The following is a 27,971-nucleotide window of genomic DNA, read 5'->3' on the forward strand; positions in this document are numbered from 1 at the left end:
CTTAGAAACGGAGCCCTGCTGTTGTCATTTACAACAAAATGGCTGCTAAGGCGCAGATAACGGGAGTTCATTGAACGTTTTTAATAACAGTCATAATAATATGTTTACGCCAATATTGTATCTTAGGGAGAATGTTCGTTGCAAATAATTGGATATTTCAAGAATTTTCTTATTTTTTGTATTTGTGTTTCATAGCTAGGCTCTTTAAAACCTTTCTAATTTGCACTTTAACGTAGCTTGCTATTGAAATCAAGTTCTCGGTGTTTAAAAAAAACTTTACATCTGCTTGTCGTTTTTGCTATATTATGTCTGTTTTTGGTTAGTTAACTAGCTGCCGAATCAGCTCGTATACCACTAAATTTTTTGGGAATCATTGATTTTTATTTTTTTTTTTTGCCTGCACTGTATATGGAAGCATAGCTCGTTTTTCCTGGCGTCTCCAAACCTCCACACAGTGACCCCAGAAAGAAACTGAAGCAGTGACAGCGGCTGTTTGCTCAGTGATAGTACGAAAGGGACTACGGCTGAATTCTTCATCTGTCATTACGGGTAATACGCGCTCCTTCGCGACTGAAAGCTGCAACAGACACGCTGAATAAGGTAATGACCACGCATTTATTTGTCAAGGGTTTTGATGACGATGGTTGATTAATTAATATGCATCCATAAACTCGATAACGACTTTAACAGCACTCTTGGCGATTCAAATTGTCGGCAGAATTGCAATGGTTATTATAACGTTTCATTTGTTTGCCAGCGTGCCTTGCGACCGTAAATAATGCAACTAGTTCAAGTAAGGCAAACGATTCCTACCGTCAATTGTGTTACTAGATAGGGATAACTAATCCACATTATTGTTGATTATTGTAGTATTTACGTTTTCAGTTTAATAGCAATTCATCCCATGCAGCATTTGAGTTCTCTGATGTGTGATTTAGGAACAAAGTTGTCATGTGGTCTGATGCGGATGTCTAGTTACCTATTTTAATCTAGTCTGTCATTAACAAAGGACGTTATAATTGGATTATTAAGTCTTTTTCGTGCGTCGTCCAGATGTGCTATTTGCATTAAAATAATTGATGTATTAATACAAACCTATTTATTGATAAGAGGATTGGCCAGATTCTCTTAGTAAGACTAGTACGGCGCATAAAAGATAAATTTTGATGCATAACACAGGAAAAGGCAAATGACGGACATTTCAGCGAGCATCGAATAATTACAATACGATTCGGTCATATATTTAGCTGGCCAAAAATACTGCTTGCTGACGCAGTGAAATTGTTTGGTGTCTGGCAGATTTTTCCAGTGACCTTCAGGGGAAACGTCACGAAAAAGCTACAGATCTTGGGATTATACTTGCTAATTGTGCAGGACGTTTCAGGCAGATGTTTAAATTTAAAGACTTTCCAAAATTATCTAGTTCATAAATTATTCAAAACAAAACTCAGCTAATTCAAAATAAGCAAAACGACAGTAGACGACGCGTCCCCTGTGTGGCCAATTAAACAATTTCTGGTTATGGGTTATTATGCTTGCATAAACTATTTTAAACAAGTCCCCAGAGAGAATTTAGTTTCATGAAAATGACATGTAATGAGCGGTTTATAAAGTGCGTGGTGTTATTTTTCCATATTTGTGGTAAATAACGGTTTGCGCACTTTTGTGTGAATCAAGCGGTGGCACATTTACCAAGCTCATGCATGGATTGAAGTGTCAGTGTTAAAAGGTCTCTGTTGATTAGCAGACGCTTTATACATTGACAGCAAATCTGCCATTATCGGGACCGTTTGCTTGTGACCCAGGCAGCACCCCGATTAATCGGATTACGTCACAGGTGAACCCCGCTATGACGCGGGATCTTTCTCTTTCTTCCCCAACGAATACGCAGTGATGCCTGCCTGAAATAGGGTTCTTATTTTCCCTGTAGAACTGATTGTGTAATTGTACAATGCTGGTGAATAAGAATGCATTAAGTGGCATTTTCAAATACTCATATTTACATACGTCAATCCAAGCATCTTCTGACATCTTATCCAGGTGTTTAAGACATTACGAGCAATTTAGCAGTGCAAGTCAGCTTAACTGCCTTTGGACTGCAGAAAGAAACACGTACATGTGGAGAACATGCAAACTCCACAAACATCTACGTGAATATTTTAAATATAAAAACTACGCATTTTGAACAGTGCCGTCCTATCTATTAATAGACCAAATATCTTTTTACCATGTGGTAAAATTGGCTGCAGTTTAGCTTGGGGGTTTTGATATTTTTCCAGCAAGCTTATTTTGTTCACCGTTGATTTTAGCTTGTGGCTGGTGCTGCTGTTCTGTGCCCATCGTCACACTTAAGCGGCACAGTGACACAGGAGGACATGGCCGACAGTGTGTTCTGCTAATTAAAGTCGAAGGCCGTTGTGCACTGCAGCCGTCGTGCACCGCAGCCGCTGCCTCGGCCGCAGGGCTCCTAGATCTCGCTCATTGCCCCCAGTGTGACAGCATCTCTGTGCCATGACCACTCGGCGAGGTAACTGACCTCTGCCTCTGTGTTTGTCAGGAACCTGACTCAAACTGACGGACAGGTGCGGCACCGCTGCCTGTCCCCGGCCGTCCTCACGGAGGGCTGACGGGAAAAACCCTCCATGCCAGTTCTAATTTTATTCTCGTGCATCTTTCTGCCTCGAATCAGGTCAACGTGCTCAGAGGGGCTGGGCAACTGGCCTTGTGCCTCCAGAGGTGTTTTTTACCCTCCTAAACCTACATTTAGGTTTATCTTCTCGATTCTTTTGCTTTTGTGCCCATCAGTAAAGTTGGTATGGACTTCATGACTTTAGAACTTAAGTACTGTGAAGTAAAGTTCTGAAGTCTGTGGTGGACGGGACTTCCGTGGGCAGCCAGTCGCATCCCGGTTTAACCAGTAATGCAATGGGTCAAACAGGAAGCGGGTCAAACCACTCATGGGAATGATGACACCTTCCCATCTACCACCATCTCCACTATGGGTATCACAGACTCAACATCTCCTATCACTATTTTTGGAAGCCATGCCGGCAAAAGTGTTATATAAAATAAAAAAACAACTTGATTTCACAATTATGCTATATTTATAGTATTATTTATGCTATATTTTTAGTATTTTTCTTTGCCTGAGATTAAATTCTGCATTGGGTATAAGAATCATAGCATGTTACGCTTATATTTTCATTTACGCAAACATTTTTGTGATTCCAGTCACTGGCTTTTTATCATGCAGCTCCTCTTCCCGGCAAAGCAGTTCAGGCAGGTTTGGCCGGAGAGATTCAAAGAGCCACTTAATTAACTTCCACTTCCTGTTTGCCTCAGATCTCCAGGGCATCAGCGTACTGAAGCAGTCACGCTTGGTTCCTGTGTTAAGATGGCTATATATTTCAAACGAAATCGACGTCGTATGAGCACTGATCACCGTCTGTGCAGGGTCTCTGAGGCATACTTTTCATTCATTCTGATCCCACCCCCTGTCCACGATTGGCTGACATAATATGATGCAGTGAGGTTGGTCTGCAGCACTAATTATGTCATCACAGTCACGCTTTGCACTGCATCGCACGTATCTTAATAGTGTAAATTAATATGTGTATTCACGCATTCATTATGTCAGTAGTAAATGTCATAGCCGTGTAATGTTTGCTCTGGAATTTGTGTTTCCTTTGGGCTGCAGACTTCAAATGACGTCTAGACAAAAAGAAATCAAGTGCATCTGTGAGAACGATCCTTTGCATACTTCAAACGACGTCACCACCTCGTTCGTCTACATCATGCCGCAACCCTAGAGTGCGCAGGATCTTTTTTTCGATGCAGCAGACCCACATAGAGAGGGCAAATAAGTGTATTGTGGCAAGTGCGTGAGTCACTTTAATAAAGGAGGTGACAGCTCTTTTAAATGGAACTTGCTCTCTTCATTAACAGCCATTATTGGTTTAATACTAGCAGCAGCACAGATTGGCAAGCCAACAATTTACACGACACTCACGGCTACATGCAAACAAAACACAAGCATTCCATGGCACATTCCGTAGTTGTTGTACTGTTAATAAAAATGTACAAATACACAGATTAATTTACAGTTTTGTAAATCGTGCAAAGCATTCTGGTAACTGCATAATTGGTCCTGCTGAACAGCCCCACGTCGTAACGTTTATATCAGCCAATCGTGGACAGGGGGTGGGATCAGAACCAATGAAAAAGTTTGCCTTGGGCACCCTGCACAGCCGAAACAGTGATTTTGTTTGAAATTTATGGCCACTTTTAGAGACGGCATGTGCATGGAGAGGTGTGTCCCGTCCCCGTGGGGAGACCTGCTCTCTCGGTGAGCCGTCTCTGGGCTGCTTCGCCGTTGTGCGCAGGTGTTGCTTCGGCATGCTGCGTCTGGTCTCTGCTCCTCTGGCCGGAGACATAAACATCTAGAAAAGTGGCCCCTGGCCGCTGGTGAGGCACCAGGGCCTTTTCAGTCTCTCTGTATAGCTTCTTTTACCTCATAGTTGAAAACTTAGCAGCTTAAAATAGCCAGTCCTCAGAGGGGCCAGCATGCAGCTTCCTAGCATTTTCATCCTGAAACACTGCCGATCACATCACCGCTCTCTCTGCGTTTCCTGTGATGGCTGTTGGCGCGGCTTTAGGAAGCTGAAGGTGACCTCTGCTGTCCATTCCCTCGCCTCCTGAGGTCTCCTAAGACCCCGTTTCTTTATACGTTGCGGAGAATAGAGCTTCAGAAATCTTTCTTTATACCTTTTGAAGTCTCCTTATAGCATTCACGACACACACAGTCTGGGAGTGTGTGTGTGGGTCAGATGTACATTACATTGTGGGGACCAGATTTATTATGAACTGTGTGTGTTAAAGCAGTGTGACCTTCATTCAGACCGCTCTGAAAACCGATTTTCTTTTTTCTTCCAGGCAAGAAAGGGATCCAAAAATACATGACGAGAACCATTTGATGGAAGAAAAGAAAAAGAAGAAACAAGACGAAAAGAAAAAGAAGGAAGCCACTCAGAAAAAGGTGCAGTAACCCATCCCCCAAACCCCCCCACCCCCCTCTGGTCCTGTCGTTAGCTAGCTGTCCTGATCTGGCCTGATCTCTGGAGTCAGGAGCAGACGGGAACGTCATCACTGTCCGCCTGTTACTTTGAGAAGCATCAGAATTCCGGCTGCCGCAATTAGCCGACGTGTTCGATGACGCTAAAAATGCGTCGACATTAATATTTTAAACCGTTTTTTTTTTTTTTTTTTAATTATTATTATTATAATGAAATTACCATTATGATGTCTAAAACGTTTCAACAAATGTTTTATAACAAATGTTTTCCTTTAAAATCACTACATAATTTAAAATTCAAATTATCACGAAATGAAAAGGTGGTTTTACACTGTGTGAAGTTCGATGGCATAGCCTTCACATGAGCAGCAGAAGGGGCGCCCTGCCACTATCCTCGATCGCCAGAATAAGCAAAACCACCCTACAGTAAGTGTTGTCTGTTCATGGTTATTAATTTACCATTAGTAGGCTATGGAGAGCTTTTAAATATCGTTTGTCATTCTAGCTGCTAAATACACTCATCATTAAAGCCATAAAGTTATCTGCCTGCTACTTTAGAATCTCCATTGAATAAATATTTCAGAAAAATTTTAGACTAAAATCTGGACTTATTCTACATGGATTGACGGTGCCAGTGTGTGTTCGTGTGTATTGGGCTTGTACTGGGACCAGTGTTGTTATCCTAAACTATAAATAAATATGAAAACAAAAACGTGTCGGACTTTAATCAGCATTAAGTAGCGCCACACCCCCAAGATCCGTTTACCATGTTTATCCACGTACAATATCCCCTCTTATAAAAGATCTTCTGATTGCTGAGCTGTTCCTTTCCTGACTGAAGTGCTTATCGCTTCCATGATTTACCAAAACGGTCGCATGTAACCTGCTTTATTTATACAAATTATTACCTTTTGGATCTCACAGTACGCATCCCATTATTATTTTAGTCGTACTACTAATAGGCCTGTGCTTATTGAATTGTGGCCATAAGTAAAGTCCGTATACTGCAGACAAGTCGGCGTCCTTTATCTAAAGCCCTGCAATAACATACAGTTTGTTATTGTCAAAATAAAATTAAACCTAAATCTATTTGATTTTCTAGAGGAAAATTGATCGTTTGGATTTATCGATCAATTGGCAAAATAGTCAATAGATTAATTCATAGAAAAATAGTTGTAAGTGGCAACCATAATCGGAATGACACTTAGGCACATGAGCTGAATAAGCTTTGGGATGCGTAGTTCATGGCCATTTCTGGTTGCTGGTGAGCACTGTACAGTTTTACTGCATATTAAGATCTGTTTAACTGTGCAGTCGCTTTAATGCATAAACACACAGGGACCACACTGCATGACTGCAGATGGATGAACTTAACTGACAGGGTTTATCCAAAGAAATCATGAACAATGTGCTAAAGTTAACTTTTCAGGCATTGTATAGTGTTTTGTATGTTTCCATTATTTGGACGCAACACCGAGCTCAGTGTCTGCTGTTTAACTTTGATGTGTTAATTGGATTTGTGTCAGTGTGATAATTCAGTTACTCCTCAAGCAATACGTGTTTTTACCTGTTGTTTTTAGCTTATCGATTTTAGATGTTTTTGTTGAGCAGCAAATACCAGCATCAGCGTGCTCACACTGGGGCTCGACCACCCTGGGGTAAAACGGGGCACTGAGCGTGCTCACACTGGGGCTCGACCACCCTGGGTTAAAACGGGGCACTGAGCGTGCTCACACTGGGGCTCGACCACCCTGGGTTAAAACGGGGCACTGAGCGTGCTCACACTGGGGCTCGCACCACCCTGGGTAAAACGGGGCACTGAGCGTGCTCACACTGGGGCTCGACCACCCTGGGTTAAAACGGGGCACTGAGCGTGCTCACACTGGGGCTCGCACCACCCTGGGTAAAACGGGGCACTGAGCGTGCTCACACTGGGGCTCGACCACCCTGGGTTAAAACGGGGCACTGAGCGTGCTCACACTGGGGCTCGCACCACCCTGGGTTAAAACGGGGCACTGAGCGTGCTCACACTGGGGCTCGCACCACCCTGGGTTAAAACGGGGCACTGAGCGTGCTCACACTGGGGCTCGCACCACCCTGGGTTAAAACGGGGCACTGAGCGTGCTCACACTGGGGCTCGACCACCCTGGGTAAAACGGGGCACTGAGCGTGCTCACACTGGGGCTCGACCACCCTGGGGTAAAACGGGGCACTGAGCGTGCTCACACTGGGGCTCGACCACCCTGGGTTAAAACGGGGCACTGAGCGTGCTCACACTGGGGCTCGACCACCCTGGGTTAAAACGGGGCACTGAGCGTGCTCACACTGGGGCTCGACCACCCTGGGTTAAAACGGGGCACTGAGCGTGCTCACACTGGGGCTCGACCACCCTGGGTTAAAACGGGGCACTGAGCGTGCTCACACTGGGGCTCGACCACCCTGGGTTAAAACGGGGCACTGAGCGTGCTCACACTGGGGCTCGACCACCCTGGGTTAAAACGGGGCACTGAGCGTGCTCACACTGGGGCTCGACCACCCCGGGTTAAAACGGGGCACTGAGCGTGCTCACACTGGGGCTCGCACCACCCTGGGTTAAAACGGGGCACTGAGCGTGCTCACACTGGGGCTCGACCACCCTGGGGTAAAACGGGGCACTGAGCGTGCTCACACTGGGGCTCGCACTATCCTGGGTTAAAACGGGGCACTGAGCGTGCTCACACTGGGGCTCGCACTATCCTGGGTTAAAACGGGGCACTGAGCACACTCATATTTGAAGGTATGACTACTCGCCCCATCCTTGACTCCCATGTTCTCTGCTTGCGACCATGTGCGTCCTCAGCTGCTGACGTCTCTCTGCTTCCCTTCCAGGCGGCAGAACCGAAGCACCAGGGTGAGTGCAGCCGCCTGCCCGACGGATCTTCGCGTGTCATTAAATGCTTCAGGGGCATGAAGAAAATCCTAAATCTTCATGTCTTCTGTGTGAAAAGGGTCAATAGTGAAGAAAGTCCCTCAGATCTAGACCAGTCCTTGCAGTGCGACAATTCTATTGGTTGATTTTATTGGCATTGTTGGCCTAAGGCAGCCCAAGTGCATTCTGGGGTTAGTAGCACACTCAGCTGTTTTAAATCAGAGTCCTGTGACTTATTTAACCACCTGTAAAATATTCCTGATGTCATGGTGTTTCCACATTAAGTTCCCTGGCCGATGAAGTGTGTTTTGGGTTGGCAATGTACCAAATGGCTTCACTGCGGTGTGAGTGTCCATGCCAGAATTACCAGAGACCACAAGCCAACATGGAGCTTGTGCAGAGTATTCGTTTGGTTTCTAACCGGGTGGCGGAGGCCGGTGTCAAACGGACATGCTGTGGTGATGATCTGCAAGTCGTCTTTTTTTGCATATCCAAGCCAACTCAGCGGACATGCAGAGTCTTCTTTTAGGTGGGGGTTTGGGGTGCTGTAAGAACCCAAAGCTCTGGGGAGAGGCCCTCCCTGCTCTGAAACAGGAAGGGGAGGGGGGTTTACGTGCGTGAGGAGCATTAATCTCCTCCTAAAGCCCGTGGCGGATTCTCAGCGAGGCTGTCAGAGAGACAGATGGGCCTAGAGCTCACGCCTGGGGACGACAGGTAGCTATAAATCCCATTAGAGCAACTGCTGGAGGCCTGTCTGTCTGAGGATCGGGGTGTTGATAGAGTGAGTAGGTGTGGCCAGTGGGTGTGGCCAGTGGGTGTGGCCAGTGGGCATGTTTAGTGGGTGTGGTCAGGAGACTAGTTAGGATGACATTTGACACATTCAGAAATGGCGTATAGTCTGTTTATGTGCCTTTCTGTGTGCTTTATTTCCTGTAACATTTTAAATAACCACAAATGCCTTTTTAAAAAAAAAAAAAAATAAGTTCAGTTTTTATCTGCTCTCATGTAGGCTAAGAGGTCATTAAGAGCTGTACGGTGAGAGCCCTTTAAAGACGGCGTTCGCGCCTTGCTTAGACTCAACATGAGAACAGAAGCCGGCATGTCACAGAGCTTCCTTTGTGAGTCACTGCAGAGCACAGAGGCCCTCAGTGACTCGGGACGCATCTGGGCCGCTGGCCCGGTTCCACTGCTGAGCTCGTCCGCGGTCACAACGTGCGACGCCATCCATTTTCGTAGGCGCAGGCATGTCGTTCAGCAGGTCGGGGGACCTGTCACTCTAATGTGACCTCTGTAAGCGCGAGGCTGATAAACGACATGCAGAGAGAAGGCGCCACCAGAGGGCACTGCATCCAGGAAACGTTACCCCAAAGCCAAGCCGCGGTCATTTGGCTTAATGCACAGCATGTCATTGTGGCCCCTCCTGTCGCATTTCATGCATCACAGTCTGATCTGAAGTCTCTAGATATGGCAGAAAGTCGCTGGTGTTTCAGGGGTCCATCAGTGGAAAATAAATAGTGTATTGCTTCAGCGAGTAGAACCACCGGGAGATAGTTCTGCTGCAGATTTGCATGTGGCTGCAGACACTGACTGCATGTTGCTCTCCTGCTACATTTACTGAATAATGCACCCGAGTCGATATATTCAGAGTGTAGGAGGGCTAGGCAGATGGCTCTCCTGTGAGCTTCCAGAAAGATCTACGTCATGGGGGCTAAACTCAAACAGTTGTAGTCGTTCCAAGTAGGAGCTCTGAAGCTTAAGCTCAGTTACGCCTTGGGTTCGCTGACTGAATTAGCGCAGGATTGCTGCCGACGGGCAGCCAAGGGGCACCATGGGAGAAACACCAGAGGGAAGCCCGTCCCGGCTGGCACCGGGTCCGAGTCGTCCCTGGCAGTAACATCCGGGTTAGCAGCGTGGCAGATCACGGCCCATTTCCTGTCACCAGGGACACACCTTGACTTTTCTCAACCCCCCCGTCTTGTTCATCTGACAGGTGACTGTCAGGTGCTTTTTTGGGGGTGGGGGGCTGGATTGTGGACAATCTGAGAGATGCTTCTTGGGGTTTAAAGGAATTTCAGAGGGAGTACTGGCAGAGAGGGAATTCGTGCTGGGGAGTAGGTTTGGGTCCTGTATCGGTAATATGGTATTTTGGACATGATGCGGTGTTTTGTATACCGCAGTATTTTGAAATTTTGGTGACAAAATTAGCCGTGTGGTGAAAATTTATTGCGGGGTGCCACTCTACGAGTTGTATTGTGTTGGGAATCCCACACCCCCACTCATTGATTTTTAGCCAAAATTTCAAAATACCAGAACAGCGTTGCTTTTGTTAATACCGTAAAAAGCCGGCGTCCAGCTGATTCCTGCGAACTGCCCCTTAGCCGTGTCCGTGTCTCCGCAGCGCCCGAGTCGGCCAAACCCCGGTGTGCCGCCGCACCCCCCACCGAGCCAGCCCCCGCACCCCCCTCGGTGACCCCGGGCACCAGCAGCGGAGGCGATGGCAAGCGTCCCCCCCCCTGTGCCCCCCAGCAGCAGCCGCCGCCGACGCCGGCCTCCCGCCACCCGCCGCGAGAGCTGCCGCCCCGCTTCCGCCAGCAAGAGCACAAACAGCTGCTAAGGAGGGGCCAGCCACTGCCGGCCGGGAGCCCGCCCCTTGGGACCGCCTCCCAAGCCCTGTCCACCAATCAGCACGCAGGTCACTCTACATTCATGCTTTTAACAGGTTTCATTGGTGGGTGGCTGACACTGGTTCACACTGATTCCATGTGTTTCCGCACTATCCCATGAGGATAGGTTTCCTAAAGCTCCCATCATAGCGAGTGTATGGCCCAGGTCCCAGCGCTGGCTCTGCCCACCTGCCGGTGACCACCAGCCAGACTCTGATGGAGACCAGCCAGATAGGGGGTCCGGAGGGGGGGCAGGGTGTGCCATCTCAGACCCAATGAAACAGAACCAGGACTTTGATCAGAGAAACTGGAGCCATTATGCTTGAGGGGCTCTTAGCAGACATGGGGGTAAACAGTTATTCATCTCGGCGCCCGGCGGATGAGAGGGAATGCCGCGATGCGGCATGTGGGGCATGTTTAATGTCTGTCTGGCTCTCTGCAGCAACTTGACAGACTGTGTCAGTGTATGTTTCATTGTAATGGTGGGGTTCTGGGCACAGACTCTTAGTGTCTGCATGCGTCTGTTTGTGTCTGCATGCGTCTGTGAGTGTCTGCATGCGTCTGTGAGTGTCTGCATGCGTCTGTGAGTGTCTGCATGCGTCTGTGAGTGTCTGCATGCGTCTGTGAGTGTTATGTATCACTGTGTGTGTGCGTTTGCGTGTGTGCGTTTGTGTGTGTCTGTGAGTCTCGTTGTGTGTTGCTGTGTCTGCATGTGTCTGTGAGTGTCTATGAGTGTGTGTGTCTGAGGGTCTGTGAGTGTGTGTGTGTGTGTTTCTGTGTATTTTATACATTGCTCACAACAGTGCTGCTACAGTTATAAACAATGGGTGGGGTATAGCTTAGGGGTCTAGCAAGGGGTGGTGCCCTCAGATGGAGCCCCATGTACCTGTCCTGTGTTTCTGGGGCCAGGGAGGGGGGGGTGGCATGGGACTGTTCTGGCCCCATTCGCTTGCAGAGTCCCTCCGCTGAGCCTGTCTGACTCAATGAGGCTGTGAAAGATTAAAGAAGCCAGATGCTGTTTGGTAACGATTCATGTCTCCTGCAGCGTGTTTTTCTGCTCTTCAGAGACGCTGTGCAAGAGAGAGAGAAAAAGGGGGGGGTGCAGGAGGGAGACAGGGAGGGAGGGAGGAGAGACAGAAAGGCCCGGCTTTGCAAAATGGCGTCCTTCGTAAACAGCGAGGGGGGAGGTGGCTGAGCCACCTGCCCCCATTCCTCCTTGTTCTTGCTGAAAATGGGTTTTGTGTGGAGAGCAGGAATTGCGCGTGCACACACACACACACACACACACACACACGCCCCTGCTGCTGGCTCCGTGCCCCGTGAGTGGCTCAGTGGAAGCCCCGCGTTCCTTTAATACCACTGCTAAACGTATCAGCTGTAATTTAAAAGCCCCAAGTGGTCAGTTGACCGAGGTCGATCTCCAGGCCATGAAGAAGCCCTGGATCTGATCGGGGCCGCTGCTGGGTCGGGGTGCGGTGGGACACGGCAGGACTGTGCCGGGCTGCGGAGCTGCCACCGGGCTAATGAAACGCTCAGCGGCGGCAACATCCACCGCAGTCTCTATCCCCAGGCCTTAGGGTGTAGCAGCGCATGGCTTACAGAAGTACAGCTCTGACCTAATTATCATACTGCTGTTTCACCCAGGGTTCGAGAAGCTGACCTGCCCTCCCCATCTCTCTGTGCCGCAGTGTCGTCCCAGTATGAGGATTCCCGTGGCGGGGGCTCGCCCACCGGTAGCGCCAGCTGGGACCAGCTGATCGTGGACGACCGAGACGCTGAGGCGTGGCCCCGCGTCTCACGCGCCGACGGCCACGCCCTTTCGAAGCAAGCCGCGGACGCCGACAGCACTGCCGAGGGAGGCAGCAGCATGAGCGGGGGCGCCGAGGGCTCCCCCCAAGCCTGTTACCCAGGCAACCACCCTGTCACCAGCACCGCCGGCCTGGAGGTGGCTGGCAAAGCCTGGGACATTGGGCCTGCCCACTGTCCAGCTGCCATTGGTGGAGATGGGAATCATGAGACCCCGCCTACAGGAGGGAGGGGCCAACCCAGCTGGAGCTCCTCTGCCATGAACCTGAACCCGAGTGCCAACCCGTCTGCCTGGCCCGTGCTGGGTCAGGATGGCGCCGGCGGGTCACTAAGTGGGAACGCCCCACCCCCCGGGCTCTGTGGCCCAGTGGGAGGGTCTATGGCGCATATGGGCGGGGCCAACACACAGTTGGGTGGGGCCAGTTGTAATGCTGCAGGAAATGGTGGCGTTGGCTCCTGGGGAGGAACAATGACACCTGATGGTCTGGAGAAGCCGCCCTCCCCCTCCGTGAACATGCCCACCGGAGGCAAACCACAGAACTGTAATGCCAACGGGCCGATCCGCAGCAGCTGGGGCTCGTCAAACCCCGTCCGCACTGCTCCGGACTGGGAGGGTGGGACCACAGGCTCCACACCGGCCAATCAGGAGAGCGGCTCATCCTGGGACCTGGGCACAACTGCCTGGGGCCGTGGGAGCGACAGGGGGGCGGCTACACCTGGCTGGGACCAGAGCTCCAGCAAGGCTAAAGGGCCAGAGTCGGCAGGGAGCCCCCAGCAGGAGCACACTGGGTCCTGGGGCTGCGGAGCCGGGACGCCCTCCAGCGAGGGCAGCAGTGACAGCCACGAGGGCCCCCCCCGGCACAGGAAGAAGCCCTCCACGAAGGAGGTGGACCCCCCGGTGCCTGCCCAGGACCTGGATCCCCGCGTGCTATGCAACACGGGCTGGGGCCAGACGCCAGTGAGACAGCACACGGTGTGGGAGACGGAGGAGGGGGGCGCAGAAGGTTCCGACCCCAAGCCCCCCACCGGGCGTGCAGCGGAGGCGGAGCAAAGGAGCGAAATAGCTGGGCCTGGGGTCTCCACGGCTACGGGCTGGGGGGGTCCCGACCCGCACCCCAGGCCCAGCCGGGTCGAGCCGCACACCGACAGAAAGGTACACGCGGGGCCGTCAGGCTGGGCGGGCAGCTCAGCCGGAGCTGGAGAGGAAATGACTGGCAGCTGGCACAGCTATCAGGGGAAGGCCAAGCCGGTCCAGGGCTGGAGCGACGGCCCCCAGGCCACACCCCCCCATGGCTGGGCCGGCAGAGGAGGGGCGCTGGGTGGGGAGTCCAAAGAGGGTAAGAGCGGTCCGGCAAAGCCGGCCTGGGAGGGTGAAGGAGACGGCTGGAAAGAGAGCTCCCTGGGCTGGGGGGCAGGCTCTCAGGAGGTGGGCGGAGCCTGGGGGGAACAGCTGCCGTCCCCCGAGCAGACCTGGGGAGGCAAATCCCAGGAAGGGGGAGGCAGAGCAGGAGGCAGGGGGGGCCCGACCTCGGTGAAGCCGGGCAGCTGGATCGGGGGCAGTGGGGGCAGCAGAGCCTTAGCACAGCGGGAGGCGGCTGCGGGGCAGCCCACCGGCTGGGAGGAGCCCCGCTCCCCCTCCATCCGTCACAAGATGGAGATCGACGACGGCACGTCAGCCTGGGGCAACCCCAACATCTACAGCAAGGCCATCAACCTGTGGGACAAAAACAAGCCTCCAGGCAACCAGGAGCAGAGCTCTGCCCCCACCGGCAATGGCAGCCAATCCCATCACAGCGTCTCGCGACACAGCCAGTTACCCGCCCCCTGCCACGGCCGCCCCGCCCCTGTCAGCGGTCCAGCCAATCCAAGCAGGCCTCAGCAGCCAGGAGCACCAGGCAGGCCCCCCATGGCAGCTGCAGGTAAGGGCAGCACATGTTAGAATTATAATAGAGCCCAGTTCATTCTGGGGTCCCAGATGTGTGTATTTCTGAAATGAATATGTGAGTTATAAGGGAAGGCAGTGAGGCTGAAAAATCAAGAATAATTTCGTTTGTAAAAGCCCCCCATGGAAACAGAGCACATTTACAGATTGTAATGTGTAATTTTAGGAAGCCGTATATGTAGTTACTGGTTGCTATTATTGGAATAGTTTGGTGCCCCCTGCTGTAGGTTTTGAGTATTGCATTTGATCTCATCATTGGCAAAATCATAGCAAATTATCAGATCAAAGTGATAGTAAATTCACTTAAGGAAAATGTTATTGCTCATGATCAATACTCAGTTGCTCATTGTGCATTTTAATATCAGTATTACATGCATTTTATGGAGCTCTGGAAGGACCACAAACAATTTTTCACCTACACAATCCCAAGACTTAAGCTTCTGGCTTTGGGACACAAATAACCAAAACTGAACACAACTTCATTAATTCAAGAGCCCAAAATAGCAAATTGGGAGAATGGAAAGAAAAAAAAAAGTTGCGTGCAAATTTTAGGGATTTTAAGAGCTTGGTTTAGTATTTCTCGGCCCCCTTAAGCTAAACTTTGTGCAGTTTGTTTGTGACCCATCCAGCAGACAGGAGTGATTCTTACCTCATAGCCAGTGTTGGGCACAGCTAACTGAAAAGTTACCTTTTGTAACCACTAATCGGCTAACTCCAAAGTTTAATTGGATAACGCTAATCCGATAAACCACAAAAATAGTTTAACCGAAGGTAATAATAATCGCTAACCGCTAATTTTTATCGTATGAATTTAGCTTCGGTTTGGTTTTTGGCTCTGAAACCCTTAAAATCATTCCTAGAGAGCTAAAATTTTAACCTGTTCAAAACTTAAGTCCCATTTGTTGAACCAGGGGATATCTTGGACTTACCTAGTTGGGTTTTGTTGGATTCTGTCGAGTCTCCCGAATAAATCTGTTTATGGTTACCTCTGTCCCGTAGCGTGGCCGGAGCAGCCGACCGTGCCCCCCAAAACCGAATCCACATGGGGGCAGCCAACCTGCCCCTCCGTCTCCGTGGACAACGGGACGTCGGCTTGGGGCAAACCCCCCGCTGGCTGTGGGGGCTGGGGATCGGAGGGCCCCGAGGGGGCCGGGCCTTTCAGCAGAGGGGGTGTACCCCCAGGACCGGCCAGCCGCAAGCCAGGTACTCAGACACGCTCTGCCATGCGTAGACAGAGCATATTTAAATCTTGATGCCATGTTTTCATGTTTTAGATTGTTAGACTCAACTTTTTATATTAAGTTGGGTAGCTAGCACACTTATAATATATTAATGCCCCCTAGTGGTCATGATGAAGCTTAACTTTAGTGTCTTGGCTCTCCAGAGGATTTACTGTCTCACTGCCTCTTCTCCTTCCGCCAAGCTCCCAAACCTATGCAAGAAGGCTGGGGGGGTCGTAGCACGGAAGAGCCGACCTCGGCCGGTGGCCCGTGGGAGGCCAAGGACGTGGACGTGTGGAGTGGCACCGCCGCCAAGCAGGAGAGCAGCTCCTGGGGAAACCTGCCCAGAAAGGTGCCACAGAAGGTGACTGAGGTGGGAGGGCTCTTACCAAAATCACTGTCATGCTATTGGTCGACGGACTGACTGGTTTCCTCCCATTGGCAGGGAAAAGCGGCAAATAAGCAGGACGACTCCTGGATCATGAGTCACCTGATCAAACAGCTGACGGACATGGGATTTCCAGTAAGCGAGTCTTGCCTGCTCTGCTGATGATGCCGTCAGAACCACCAGAGATGCCTGTTTGTCTTGGATTACATACCGTTACTATGGAATAAGCCATCGATTGATCTTGTCCTTTGTGTTTTCAGAGGGACCCGGCAGAGGAGGCGCTCAAGAGCACTGGCATGAATCTGGACCAAGCAATGAGTGAGTGCCCCCTGCTGGCTATGGTCATGTAGTGCAGCTCTCATCTTTTATTACATTAAGCCCTGATAAATGGATGGATTTCCCCAGGTTTATATACGTTTTCCTTTCGTCCCCCAGGTGTCCTGCTGGAAAAGAAGACTGCCCTGGACAAGCGAGGCCTGGTGGGTGGATCCGATTACAGCAACGGGCCGGTTCCCAAGCCTGGACGGACGGCACTCCTGCCCAAAGATCCCCCGCCAGACCGTCCTGCTTTCGGAGATAATGTGGGTGTCGTAGTCTCCTGCCAGTAGCCTCTTTGCTCTGTGATTTACCACACAGTTACCGTACGTCACACTGTTCTGTGACCCATTACGTCTGAATTTGCAGCTGAGTGGGCAGATTCATTACGTTAATTCGAAGCACTTAACGTAGATCATAACTTAAAAATTACTGCTTAAATATACTACTTCTGCATATGGTCCATGTCTGTTCTCTAAAAATATAAAATGATAATGAATCATGAGCAACTTTAACGTGTTTGCTAACCCCCCCCTCCAAACACACACAAAAATGCAGGGTGGCGTATTTGGCAGCAGTGGGGCAGCATTAGCTCGCTCTGCCCATTCGCAGCATCAAGCTCCACCCCCTCTCTCACTGGCCACGCCCCTCAGCTCCTCCCAGACTGGTCACCGTGCTCAAGTGCCTCAGCTTCTCTCCCCTCAGGTCAGCCTCGAATACCAACAGGGGTGACACACACACACACGCGCACACACACACACGTTTGTATTCATACCATCAGGGGGAGACATACACGCACTTTTGTATTCATATCTGACAACCTTAACCCCCACCCAGCCCTAACCTTAATCATAAGTAACCAAACAAAATACAAGACTTTTGGCATTTTCAGTTTTTTTGATTGCAGTCGCAGACTTTTATAAAATTGAGTTTCTCCGCAACATCAGAATTTCAGTTTCTTAATCACATCGTGGGGACATGTGGTCCTCACAATGTAATATATACATGATCCACACACACACAGAACGAGCTCATAATCAGCAAGCATGCACAATGGAAAAAAAAAACAAAACATTTTCTAGAGAGAGCTGCACGAAGTCATCTCAAGAGAGCAACGTGCGAGACGCATTTCTGGGTACAGATGCTGGAGGTGACAGCTTTGCTAAAGTGCTAACCTCAGGACTTCCGGCTGGACCGTTGCCTGGATACGAGTGATTGTTTTTCTCTGCAATGACATTGTAGACATTTCACTTTGTGTCAGTGGTGTGTCAGTGATGTGTCGGCTAGGAAGTTACGTGATGTGTCTCTGGGCCCACATCTCCACAGGTCCAAGCGCAGCTCCTGCAGTTAGCGGCCAAGAGCGTCGGTCTGAACCCTGGGCTACTGGGCTCCCCAGCCAACCCCCAGCACACGAACCTTCTCAACCAGTTATACCAGCTACAGCTGGTGAGTCACCGGTCAGGGCCGCAGATGAGGGCCGATGGGTCCTTGGTGCGGGGGGGAGGTTATCGGTCACCTCATTGTCAGGGAAACATCTGTCCACAGTGGTTACAGATGTGGTACACAGGGCTCCAGACTAACCTTTTGTACTGGTTGCACTGGTGAACCTAACTTTTCCATTTAGGTGCACTGCCACAAAATGTAGGTGCACCCACATTTTTCACAGTTCCTATAGCGCCACAGAGATACATTTTAAGGGTTCTTTTCGTCACTTCCCGTATGATATGTATAGTTTATGTAAATGATTGTAAAGAGGAATAAAGGGGTAGGTAAATGTTTACCCTTATTTGAATCGCAGCACAAACAAAATTTCAAAAACTCACATGACTCATAAGTGTCTGCTGCTCCCAGATACAGAAAAAGCTTTGGTTTGCTGCTGCCACGCTGCCCTGGCGGTCACACAACTTGTCATGATACAGGATGTGTTTCTTATACCAGTGTTTCTGAAACTGTACAGTTTTTAAAAGGTGTGTGTAGTATAATTAGGCTGAGGTCTGCAGTTAAATGCTTGGTAAATAAAATTACACCTTTTTAAAACGTGTATAGTTTCAGAAACACTGGTCTAAAGTGGCAGAGACCCACCCCTTCTCTGCCTCTGATTGGCTCTGACCCTGAAAAAAGAGAGAGCACCACTGCGACCAATGAAAAAAAATTAATCGCACTTGACAGATTTTAGGTCACATGTGTGACCAAATTGCCGTCACTCTGGAGCCCTGGTAGATATTTGGTAAAAACAGAAAATCATGGGGTATGTATCCTTTAAGGGGGGGGTGATAACTTTTCTGTGGAGAACACACTATTAATAAAATTCAAACAGTATGAAGGAGATTAGATGGAGCTGTCAGATGCATATATGCACAGCTGCTCACCTGCGTGTGACTCCTGCAGACTTACCAGCGTCTGCAGATCCAGCAGCAGATGCTGCAAACCCACCGCACTGCGTCCGGCCCGGCCAGGCAGCAGGAGCAACAGGTGAGCTGCCTCGCCTGCGCCTGCCCCACAAGCCACGCCCATCTTCTCACGCCACACCCCTCATGCCCCGCCCCTCTCGCCATGCCCCTCCCCTCACACTGCGCACCTGTTCCCCAGGTTGCACGTACAATCAGCAGCATGCAGCAACAGATCCAGCAGCAGCAGCGGCAGCTGGCCCAGGCCCTGCTGAAGAAGCAGCAGGCGCCGACTCCCTCCCACCCCGGTGCCCCCAAATCAGCCCTGGATGGCTTTGCAGGCCACCACCCGGCTCCGGGCCTCGCCGACATGCAGACCAAAGAGCCGCAGTCCGCTCCCAGCTCCTACGCCCCCTACTCTCTTGGTGAGCCGCTCATTTATTCTTACCACCAATACCACAGAGGAAAGATAGGAAGTCCTTTATACCTCCAGGTTGGGAGCCGTGATAGGCTGTGAAAAACACTCCCGTGTAAGTCACCATGATTGTCACCATAGGTTACCGGTTTGTTTACCTCCCAGCTGCTGCCCTAATGAGCCCGTGAACAGGGCCACAGTCACATGCTCATGGGCACCCCCTAGTGTTTGAAACCCCCAAAAAATACCATAATCCACAATCACACACCCATGGGCTCCCTGTAATGTCTGGGCCCCTGAATGTCTTCCCCATTCTCCTCCCTTACGAGTGGCAGTGCCTATAAAATACCCCCCATGGGTCCTAATTCTGTGTTTCCTTCAGCCGGACTGAACCTGAACATGAATGTCACCGGCATGGAGGCGGACAGCCTGTGTGTGAAGGACCCCTCCCAGCCGCAGTCTCGCCTGTCCCAGTGGACGCACCCCAGTCCTCGGGAAGGTGTCTCGGACCCAGGCTTCAGTAAATACGGTATGAGAGTCTGAAGACGCACACGGACATGTAGCACACGCCTAGATCTGCACACACAACCACAAATGACCAATGTTTCTGCAGGCTCTATGTCCAAGCTGGGCCCCCCCCAGGGGAAGCCCACGATGGACAGCTCCTTCAGCTACAACCTGCACCCCAGCGCCGAGTCCCCCACCAGCTCCCTGGTGACCTCTGAGGGCTGGGCTCAGGTCAAGGGCACCGGTGACAAGATCTCCAATGGGACCAGTGTCAACTGGCCACCAGGTAGGCAGCGCCATTATGTGGGTGTGGGTGTGGGTGTGGGTGTGGGTGTGGATGTGGATGTGGGTGTGGGTGTGGATGTGGGTGTGGATGTGGGTGTGGGTGTGGGTGTGGGTGTGGATGTGGGAGTGGATGTGGGTGTGGGTGTGGGTGAGGATGTGGGTGTCGCTGTGTGGTGCTGTGTTACAGCCCCGCCTCCTATCAAATCCCACCCCCCCAGAGTTCTGCCCCGGGGTGCCCTGGAAAGGGCTGCAGAGTGTGGACCCCGAGACGGACCCGGATGCCACCCCGGGGAGCGTCGCCATGGCGCCCACCGTCAACACCAGCATCCACGATGTCAATCGATACTTGCTGAGGGATGCAAGCGCAGGTGAGGGGGTCCGGACCTGGGGGGGGGGGGTCCCATCACTAAACCGACTGTCGCTATGTGTTACTCTGCATCAGAGTTATTATCCTTAAACTAAAACTAGAAGCAAACGTTTTCATAAACTTAAATTTTTTAAATAAAACGAAAACTACAATTAAATTAAAACTACTCATATTGCTTCCAAAACTAACTGAAATAAAAACAAATGTCAAAAACCATTTTGTATACTTTTTATTCTTGTAGCATTCTCTAAAACTCAAACACAAAAAACTGCTCTGCAACTATCAGTCAATCCCTAAAAGTAAAATTACTCAAACTTAAACTGAATTATGTAAGAACTAAATAAAAATGTATCTTTAAAACAAACAGTAATGGACACTAATTAAGCCACACAGAAACCTAGTTAATTCAAAGGCAGATTGAAATACAGTGGTACCTCAGTTCTCGAACTCATTGGAACTCAGATTTATTAAGTTGAAACAACCGGTTCGCAAAAAAAAATTACCTAGAACTCGATCTGAATCTCAGAAGTCAAACCATGAACGCCGACCTAAGATAACTTGTACGTGCGGGGAAATGAGTCACGCGGCATGTCTCTTAGCGGAAACAAAGGGTAATGCTTCAGTCTCAGCCTCGCATTCGCTGTGATAGCATCGTGCATGTTTACACTAACTGAATACATATATTTAGACAGTAAAAATACATTTAGACAATGATAGACAGTAATTATTATATAATAAAATACATTTAAAATAAAAAAAATCTTATTAATTATTTTAATATCATTAATAATAAACCATTAATACATTTAATTATAATAATATTGTTGTGCCGAGCGAGGACGGAACGGAGACAATGGCGCAGACGTCAGGGTATCGGGGAATACGGGGTTTAATTACAGGTAAGGCAGGCAAAACGCAGACGGACAATACAATGACCGGACTGGGGAAACAAACTGAAACACGGACGAAATACAGAGGACTAATGACAACAAGCAGAAACAGCTGATCAGACGGGGATTCCACACGGGGGTAACAGGGGGCGTGGCACACGGAAGGAGCGGGCGATCGGGGCAGGACACATTGTTTTTTTTTAACTTTACACATTGTTTGGATACATTTATTTTCTTACTTTAAAAATTACTGTTTTGATAAATGTGCTTAGATGTGTTTAGTACAGTATATGCTCTTCTTGTTTTATCCGGTTCAAAAAAAAACAAACATATTTCGGTGTAATTTTTTGGGGCCGGGAACCAATTAATTGGTTTTCCATTATTTCTTATGGGGAAAATTCGATCAGAACTCGAACCTTTTAGGATTTGATCTGGAGTTCTGAACGGATTAATTTCGATTTCTGAGGTACCACTGTATATAAAGAGAAACTGAGTTTTGACTTCCGTCACCCCAACCCCCCCCCCCCCCATTTCAGAAGACCTGCAGGTGCTTTCATGTCTCCTAGATAAGCCCCCTTAACCTGCCGCTCCTCCCCCACCCCCAGGGAAAATGTCAGACAAGCCCAGCTGGTCCACTGTGCCACCCAAGGCCTCGCTGTCCCATGAGCTGTGGAAGGGGCTGCAGGTGCCCAGGAACACGACAGCCCCCCCGCGCCCCCCTCCAGGCCTGGCTAATGCCAAGCCCTCCTCTGCATGGGGGGGCAGCGGTCTGGGCCTGCCGGTGGGATGGAGCACCACCTCCTACTCAGGTATGCCCCCAGGAGGACACCTCCCACTCAGCAGCCATGATGATTTTCTTTTTTTTTTTTTTTTGCTTAACTGTGAAGGGGTTTAAAACAGCAACGCATAACTTACAGCTAGTTAAGGAGAAGCATGTGTTTTAGAGAAATACTTCAGGTGAAATCCTTAATCAGGTTAAGTTGTATGAGTATGTGTGTACAGCGTAGGGTTTGCAGTGTGCAGTTTCAATGAACACCTTCTTGTCAATATCCACTAAACAGCCCATAGTGTATGGCTGAGAAGTCCTGACTCTGTCTTAGTTATGTGTTAACTAGTCTGTTTTCATTAACTACCTGGGGCTCCCAGTCCAGCACAAGCGAATCGCTTAGTGAGATAAATGCACTGACACTGCAGTGAAGTATTAATGCAGCACATACACATACACATGCAGTGCATTTACAGTGGTGTGTTTGGGCTGGCATGGCTGCTGGGCGCAGCTTTGTTTGCTCAACACCTCCAGGGTAGCCTGGCTGGGGGGGTGGAGGTGTTAGTTTCAGCGAGGGGGGGCCGAGCCTTGTAGGTGTGGTCAAATGCATGCCTGGATTGAAACTCCTGTGGCTTACCAGATCTGGGTGGGGGGGCGCCGTCAGTAAGCGCAGGTGGTGGGGGCTGCCGACGAGGGAGGGGGCTGTCAGTGATGGTGGGTGGGGGGGGGTGCTGTTGGCAAGCGTGGCAGAGGGTGGGGGGGTGTCTGCAAGCACAGTAGGTGGGGGGGCCTGTTAGCGAGCGTGGCGGGTGGGGGGGGGCATCAGCGAGCGTGGCGGGTGGGGGGGGCATCAGAGAGCGTGGTGGGGGGTGCCACTCTGAGCGGAGCTGTGTTCCCTCCCCCAGCAGGTAGCAGCTGGGGTTCAGACAGCTCGTCCAGAACAAGCAGCTGGTTGGTGTTGAGGAACCTGACCCCCCAGGTACGCTACCCCCCCCCCTTCTCCAGTCAGGCGGATAATAAGATGGCAGCTCAGCGAGTGCTCGGTCTCACCGTCTCCTCCCCCCGGTGGGCTGTCTCCCGTCTGCTCCGCAGATCGACGGCTCCACCCTGCGCACACTCTGCCTGCAGCACGGTCCTCTGCTGACCTTCCACCTCAGCCTGAGTCAGGGCAGCGCCGTCGTGCGCTACAGCTCCTCCGAGGAGGCCGCCAAGGCCCAGAAGTCCCTGCACATGTAGGCCACGCCCACCCCGTCTTCCTGCCCTGCTATTGGCCCAATGTTATATTTGGAGGAAACTTTCACAGATATTTCAAAGAGAACTAGGAGAACAGGGTGCTTTTGAGCACAAAGCACTTCAGCACAAAACATTCATTTCAATTCAATTACATTATTCATTAATGATAATGAAGATACCTGCATATTAATGTTTTTTGTGTGGTTTATCTGGTTGTATGTGTGTTTTACCCCTTTTCACAGAGCTGTTCAATTAAACGAATTATCTCGTCTTTGTCTGCTAATGCAGGTGTGTTCTGGGGAACACCACCATCCTGGCCGAATTTGCCGGTGAGGAGGAGGTGAATCGCTTCTTTGCACAAGGCCGCTCGCTCACACCACCAGCGTCCAATCAGGGGCGGCTAGGGCTGGCGGGGGCGGGGCCATCGCACAGCACGGGCCAATGGAGTGACGGCCGGGTCGAGGCTTCTGACAGCGGAAGTGGCGGATCTGGCACAGACCTTCTGTGGGGAGGGGCCCCCTCCCAGTATTCCAGCCTATGGGGAAGCCCCAGGCGGGAGGATGGCGGGCTCATTGGCAGCCCTGCTCCAATCAGTACGCTGCTTCCTGGGGACCTGCTGAGTGGAGAGTCCTTGTAGGAGTCAGATCAAGTCAGCTTCAGAGGAAGGTGGTCGGCTAATAGTAGGATCACCGGGCCTCTTCTGATTGGTTGCCACCCTCATCTGATTGGTGAGCAGTATCCCTCTGATTGGTCAGCAGTCTGTTGCACAGCCAGCCATTCCTTCCATGACGTCATCAGAGGATGTGATGTGACCTCGCTGAGGCCTGTAATTTTCCCTTGGCTTTCCCTGATCAGCCTGACCTGTGGTAGTTTATGGTCTTTTATTTGTTTTTTTTTCGTTTGAAGAACTGATCTGAACTGCTGTTAAAAACCAACCTTTGACCTCCTTCCCTCACACAGCAGGAAACAATAGAAATTGTTCCAAAACACTCAGCCTGTTCTATTGTTTATTTCTGTGCCGCAGTATTGGCCTTAAATGATCTCACGCTTTTGGTCTTTCATACGATTTTATACTGACTTGAGACTTGAGAGACTCTTGGACAAATCGCACAGTTTCGTCTGAGGCAACAATCGTTGTATGGAACCCAAAGGACAACATCGCCCCCCGCAGGCCCGGAGGTCTTTGTGTCCATGACTCTCGAGCACTGACACCGGCGTCTGTTCTGAATGTTTATTCGATTTGCATATGTCGCTCCCATAAGGATATTCTCCGGATGCCGTCGGTTTGGCTGAGGGCCCGTTGATGTTAATCACTGCCTTGCTGATCTGTTAAAAAAAAAAAAACAAACAAAAAAAATCCCACTGCAGTGCCAGCACCTTGCTGGTGGACACACTGCTGTTGGCCGTTACTTTCCCATCAGCTCACATGCTGCCATATTCCTCAAGAAATGTCACCTTCGGTTCATGTGCAATATATTCCAGAGTCTTCACCAATATCCTCGAAGGAAGATCCGAAGATTCGTGTTAATACAGACTCTGCAGGCTTCTCCACGAACCTGCAACGCCTTCGGCCATTTCTGCTTTTCGATGAATACGAGGTAATCGTTACCCCTGTAATTACATCATAGCACTTACCCTGGAACACAGCCCCAGCTGATGGGCAGAGGAGGTTCCCACGACGCGCTTTTCAGCCTTCTGCTCCCAGTCTCGCTTGCTTTTCCGGGAGCAGATAGAGGGCGCTAGTGGGGGACTTGGATGTACGTGACAGAGTCACGGTGAAATGTGACAGTCGTGGTCGACTTTTTTTTTCCCCAGTGTTTTTGGTCACTGGATTTCTTACACACTATTTCTTACACCCCCACCCCCGAAGCTGGTTTAATTTGTTTCTGCTCTGTGCTGTTTTAGAGACTTTTAAAGAGGAGGGTCCAGCATGTCACTGTCTCTATGCCAGTGTTTCTCCAGTGACCCCCGGACAGTCTATGTTTTTGCTGTCTGGTAAGGAAGCTGAGAGGGAGCAAAAACGTGGACCGGCCGGAGGTAGCGAAATGCTGCTCTATGCAATGGTTAAGATATGTACGACGAGCACTTGTCTGACCCCTGTTGAAGGTCAGCCCCGCCTCGGACGGGACAACAAGCCAAACTGTCATCAGCGTGTGCCCCCACTTCAGGAGCGATGCCGCTCCTGAGGAAATGCACCCCCACAATACCCGCTCCGTCTCGATGGCAGGGTAGCGCCAATAACGAACTTTATCTCTCGAAAAGCAGTGACACTGATTTCCTGTTTTATTTTCTTCCTGTGACTCCCCTCGTGTGGTTAAGCAGGGTTTCAGAAGTGCATGACCGTTTCACTGAACATCTCGATGGCTTGCACACTTACTGGTGACCGGAGAAAGAATCCCAGCCGTTGCTACCTCACTTGTGTGTTTCCTTCTGTGACTTTGGATTTACTGATATCAAAAGTGGTGAAGGCAGTTAGTGACTGTCCTTGTTTTTCTCTGTAAAGTGTGTCATACCCGTAACGCCCCACCCATCACGGAACGTTTGTAGGGCTCCAGGAAATGTAGTGGGGGGTTGTCTTGGGTGGGGGACCTTTAGGGAATGATATCAACACTGACTCTATTTTCAAAGCGAGGTTCATAGCCTGCATTCTGAAGCTTGGGTTTCATGCAACACAAACGCCGAAATCACTGTTGCCCTTCTCAAACGTTTGTCTTGCAGGACCTTCTCCCGAGGTTGCCCCCCTCCTGCCCCCATGTTGGGCACGGGCCTCAAAAATGGTTTTTCCCATTACGCGCATATTAAAAGAAAACACATATCAACAGAAAAACTGATTTAAAAAAAACAAAACATACTTGAATCTAACAAAGCAACATTACTGTAATGTGAAGTTTTTCTAACAGTTTTTTCTCTCATTCATAATCTTCCAGGTTTTTATATATAAAAAAAAATACAATAATAGACTAACAAATCTTTGGGGGAAAAATGCTGAATGACACTGACGTCACGTGAGTGTTTGCACATTTTTGTGTGTGCTTATTCGAGACGTGAGAATCGACTGTGGATGCCACGCTGTGTTCGTGTGACGGACTTTACCGGCGATCCTCGAGCCCGGCTCCGCACTCAATCTGTGCTTCCCCTCAATCGGCTCCCCGGCCCAAATGACACACGGCACTCGAGGTGGGGGGGGTGGGGGTTTTGGCGGCCATCTTTGCTTGTCTCTGTTTACTCAAGGACAGTGACGTTCTCGCAGAATCTGCCAGATGTTTTACCTTCTACCTTGCTGTGGCTTTCCTGGCAGAATAATTCCAGAAAAGGTCGCGACTCTGATGAATGCATTTTACAAAAAGAATACACAAAAGATCAATTTTTTTTTTTAAAAAAAAGGACTTTGGTGAAAAGTGGCAATAGACTAGATGGACTTCAGCTCTCCATGTCTGAGGACACGTGACAAGAAGACTGTAGGAGCCAGGCTTGTAATGAAACTCCATTCAGTGGTGCCTACCTTAGTGTTTTGTTTGTTTGTTCAACATATCTTTGCAAAGGCCACCTGTTGTTTACAAACGTTTGGTATTTCTAACATTCAAGGAAAGAGATTTTATGACGGGAACGGTTGAAAAATAAACAAGTTCTCTTCCATCAAATAAAAACACTATACAAGAAGGTTATTGTGCTAATTTCAGAACTCTGGGAATGATTCATGTCGTATGTCAGTGTTACTGTTAATCATCTTTAATAGCCTCTCTGAGCTGTACATTTTTTTTTTTGGGGGGGTGGGGGGGGGAGTTTAAATTCCGCATTGCTTGCACAGAGGAAAAAAGTGGACGTCTCAGGAAAAAGTTCCAGAGTACAAACTCCACGCCATTAATTTTTATAATTTAAAAAAATATCAAAATTTAAAAAAAGGTAAAGAAACTGAATAAAAGATGCTAAATTGTTATGTTTACCAAATATTGGATTTAAAAAGTGACGTGACTGCTTTTGTATAAAATCTATGTAATAAAACTGCTTTAAATTTTTAAATCACTAGTTGGCGAAAACTCGGTGGCTGTACATTTTAAATTCATTATGAGGTACTTCCTGTCAAACTAGGAGTTTGTGCATTAATATTTCTCGCCTTTGTCATTCTTCCTCATGTGGCAGATAATTCAATGACAGAATTGTCTTTTTGGGATGCACTTCAAAAAAAGGGAAAAAAACCTGTGTGGTTTGTCACGTTAAACAGCTCACGATCTATGCACAGCGGTTAGGGTTCGAGGGGCGGGGCCTTTCTAGATGCTAACGGCATGTTAGCCCCGCTTTCCGCTCCATTGTAGTTTCTCTTGTTGGCCTCTATGTTAGGTTACCATGCTGTATATTCCAAAACCAATGAGTCTCCGTCTACATGGTGCCGAGGTTGTTTGTATTATCACATGTGATCAAAGTGTCATATCTCTACTTTCTGTGGGAAATGGGGAGGGTCGCCTTTAAATTTTTACTTTGACTGTATCAAAATAGTGTTTTTCTTCATATTACCTAAAATGGTGTGGTTCATGTCAACATGCAGCAAAGAGATTAATGAACTGTGGAACTTCTCTCAAACGATTAATAAATTAGCTGTTTTTTTGTTTTTGTTTTCCCAGTTCGTTTTTGTCGACGCCCAGATTTTGCTTTTCGCCAGTTTCAAATTTGACGTTGGCTGCAAAGCGTTGGAAAGGCGGGGCTGACGAGAATTCGGATGATTTTATTGTAGCCAGTAGTTCATTGTGCTGTCAGTGAAAGACTGAAAAGACACAGAAATAGAGGAAAATCAGTAACAAAACAATCTAGCT

General features: G+C 49.4%; 1 protein-coding gene across 5 annotated transcripts; it reads left to right on the forward strand.

Moving 5' to 3' along the window:
* Nucleotides 1-27,769, forward strand: LOC111834280 (trinucleotide repeat-containing gene 6C protein-like). 5 transcript variants are annotated; one of them, XM_072704646.1, is made up of 21 exons: nucleotides 1-600; nucleotides 4,933-5,035; nucleotides 7,940-7,961; nucleotides 10,378-10,671; nucleotides 12,331-14,367; nucleotides 15,390-15,593; nucleotides 15,814-15,983; nucleotides 16,056-16,133; nucleotides 16,259-16,316; nucleotides 16,434-16,579; nucleotides 16,872-17,018; nucleotides 17,640-17,759; nucleotides 18,702-18,785; nucleotides 18,903-19,125; nucleotides 19,498-19,644; nucleotides 19,729-19,908; nucleotides 20,126-20,275; nucleotides 21,770-21,973; nucleotides 22,836-22,909; nucleotides 23,023-23,162; nucleotides 23,452-27,769. In XM_072704646.1, exons 2-21 carry the CDS (start codon nucleotides 4,973-4,975, stop codon nucleotides 23,798-23,800), a joined length of 4,890 nt encoding a protein of 1,629 aa, XP_072560747.1. In that variant the 5' UTR covers nucleotides 1-600; nucleotides 4,933-4,972; the 3' UTR covers nucleotides 23,801-27,769. The 5 variants fall into 5 exon arrangements, with proteins under 5 accessions (XP_072560747.1, XP_072560748.1, XP_072560749.1 ...); XM_072704647.1 differs by having other exon boundaries at nucleotides 22,839-22,909; XM_072704648.1 differs by having other exon boundaries at nucleotides 15,814-15,974.
* Nucleotides 27,770-27,971: the final 202 nt, after the last annotated feature.

This window comes from Paramormyrops kingsleyae, chromosome 22, assembly GCF_048594095.1.
Source record: "Paramormyrops kingsleyae isolate MSU_618 chromosome 22, PKINGS_0.4, whole genome shotgun sequence".
Taxonomy (NCBI): domain Eukaryota; kingdom Metazoa; phylum Chordata; class Actinopteri; order Osteoglossiformes; family Mormyridae; genus Paramormyrops; species Paramormyrops kingsleyae.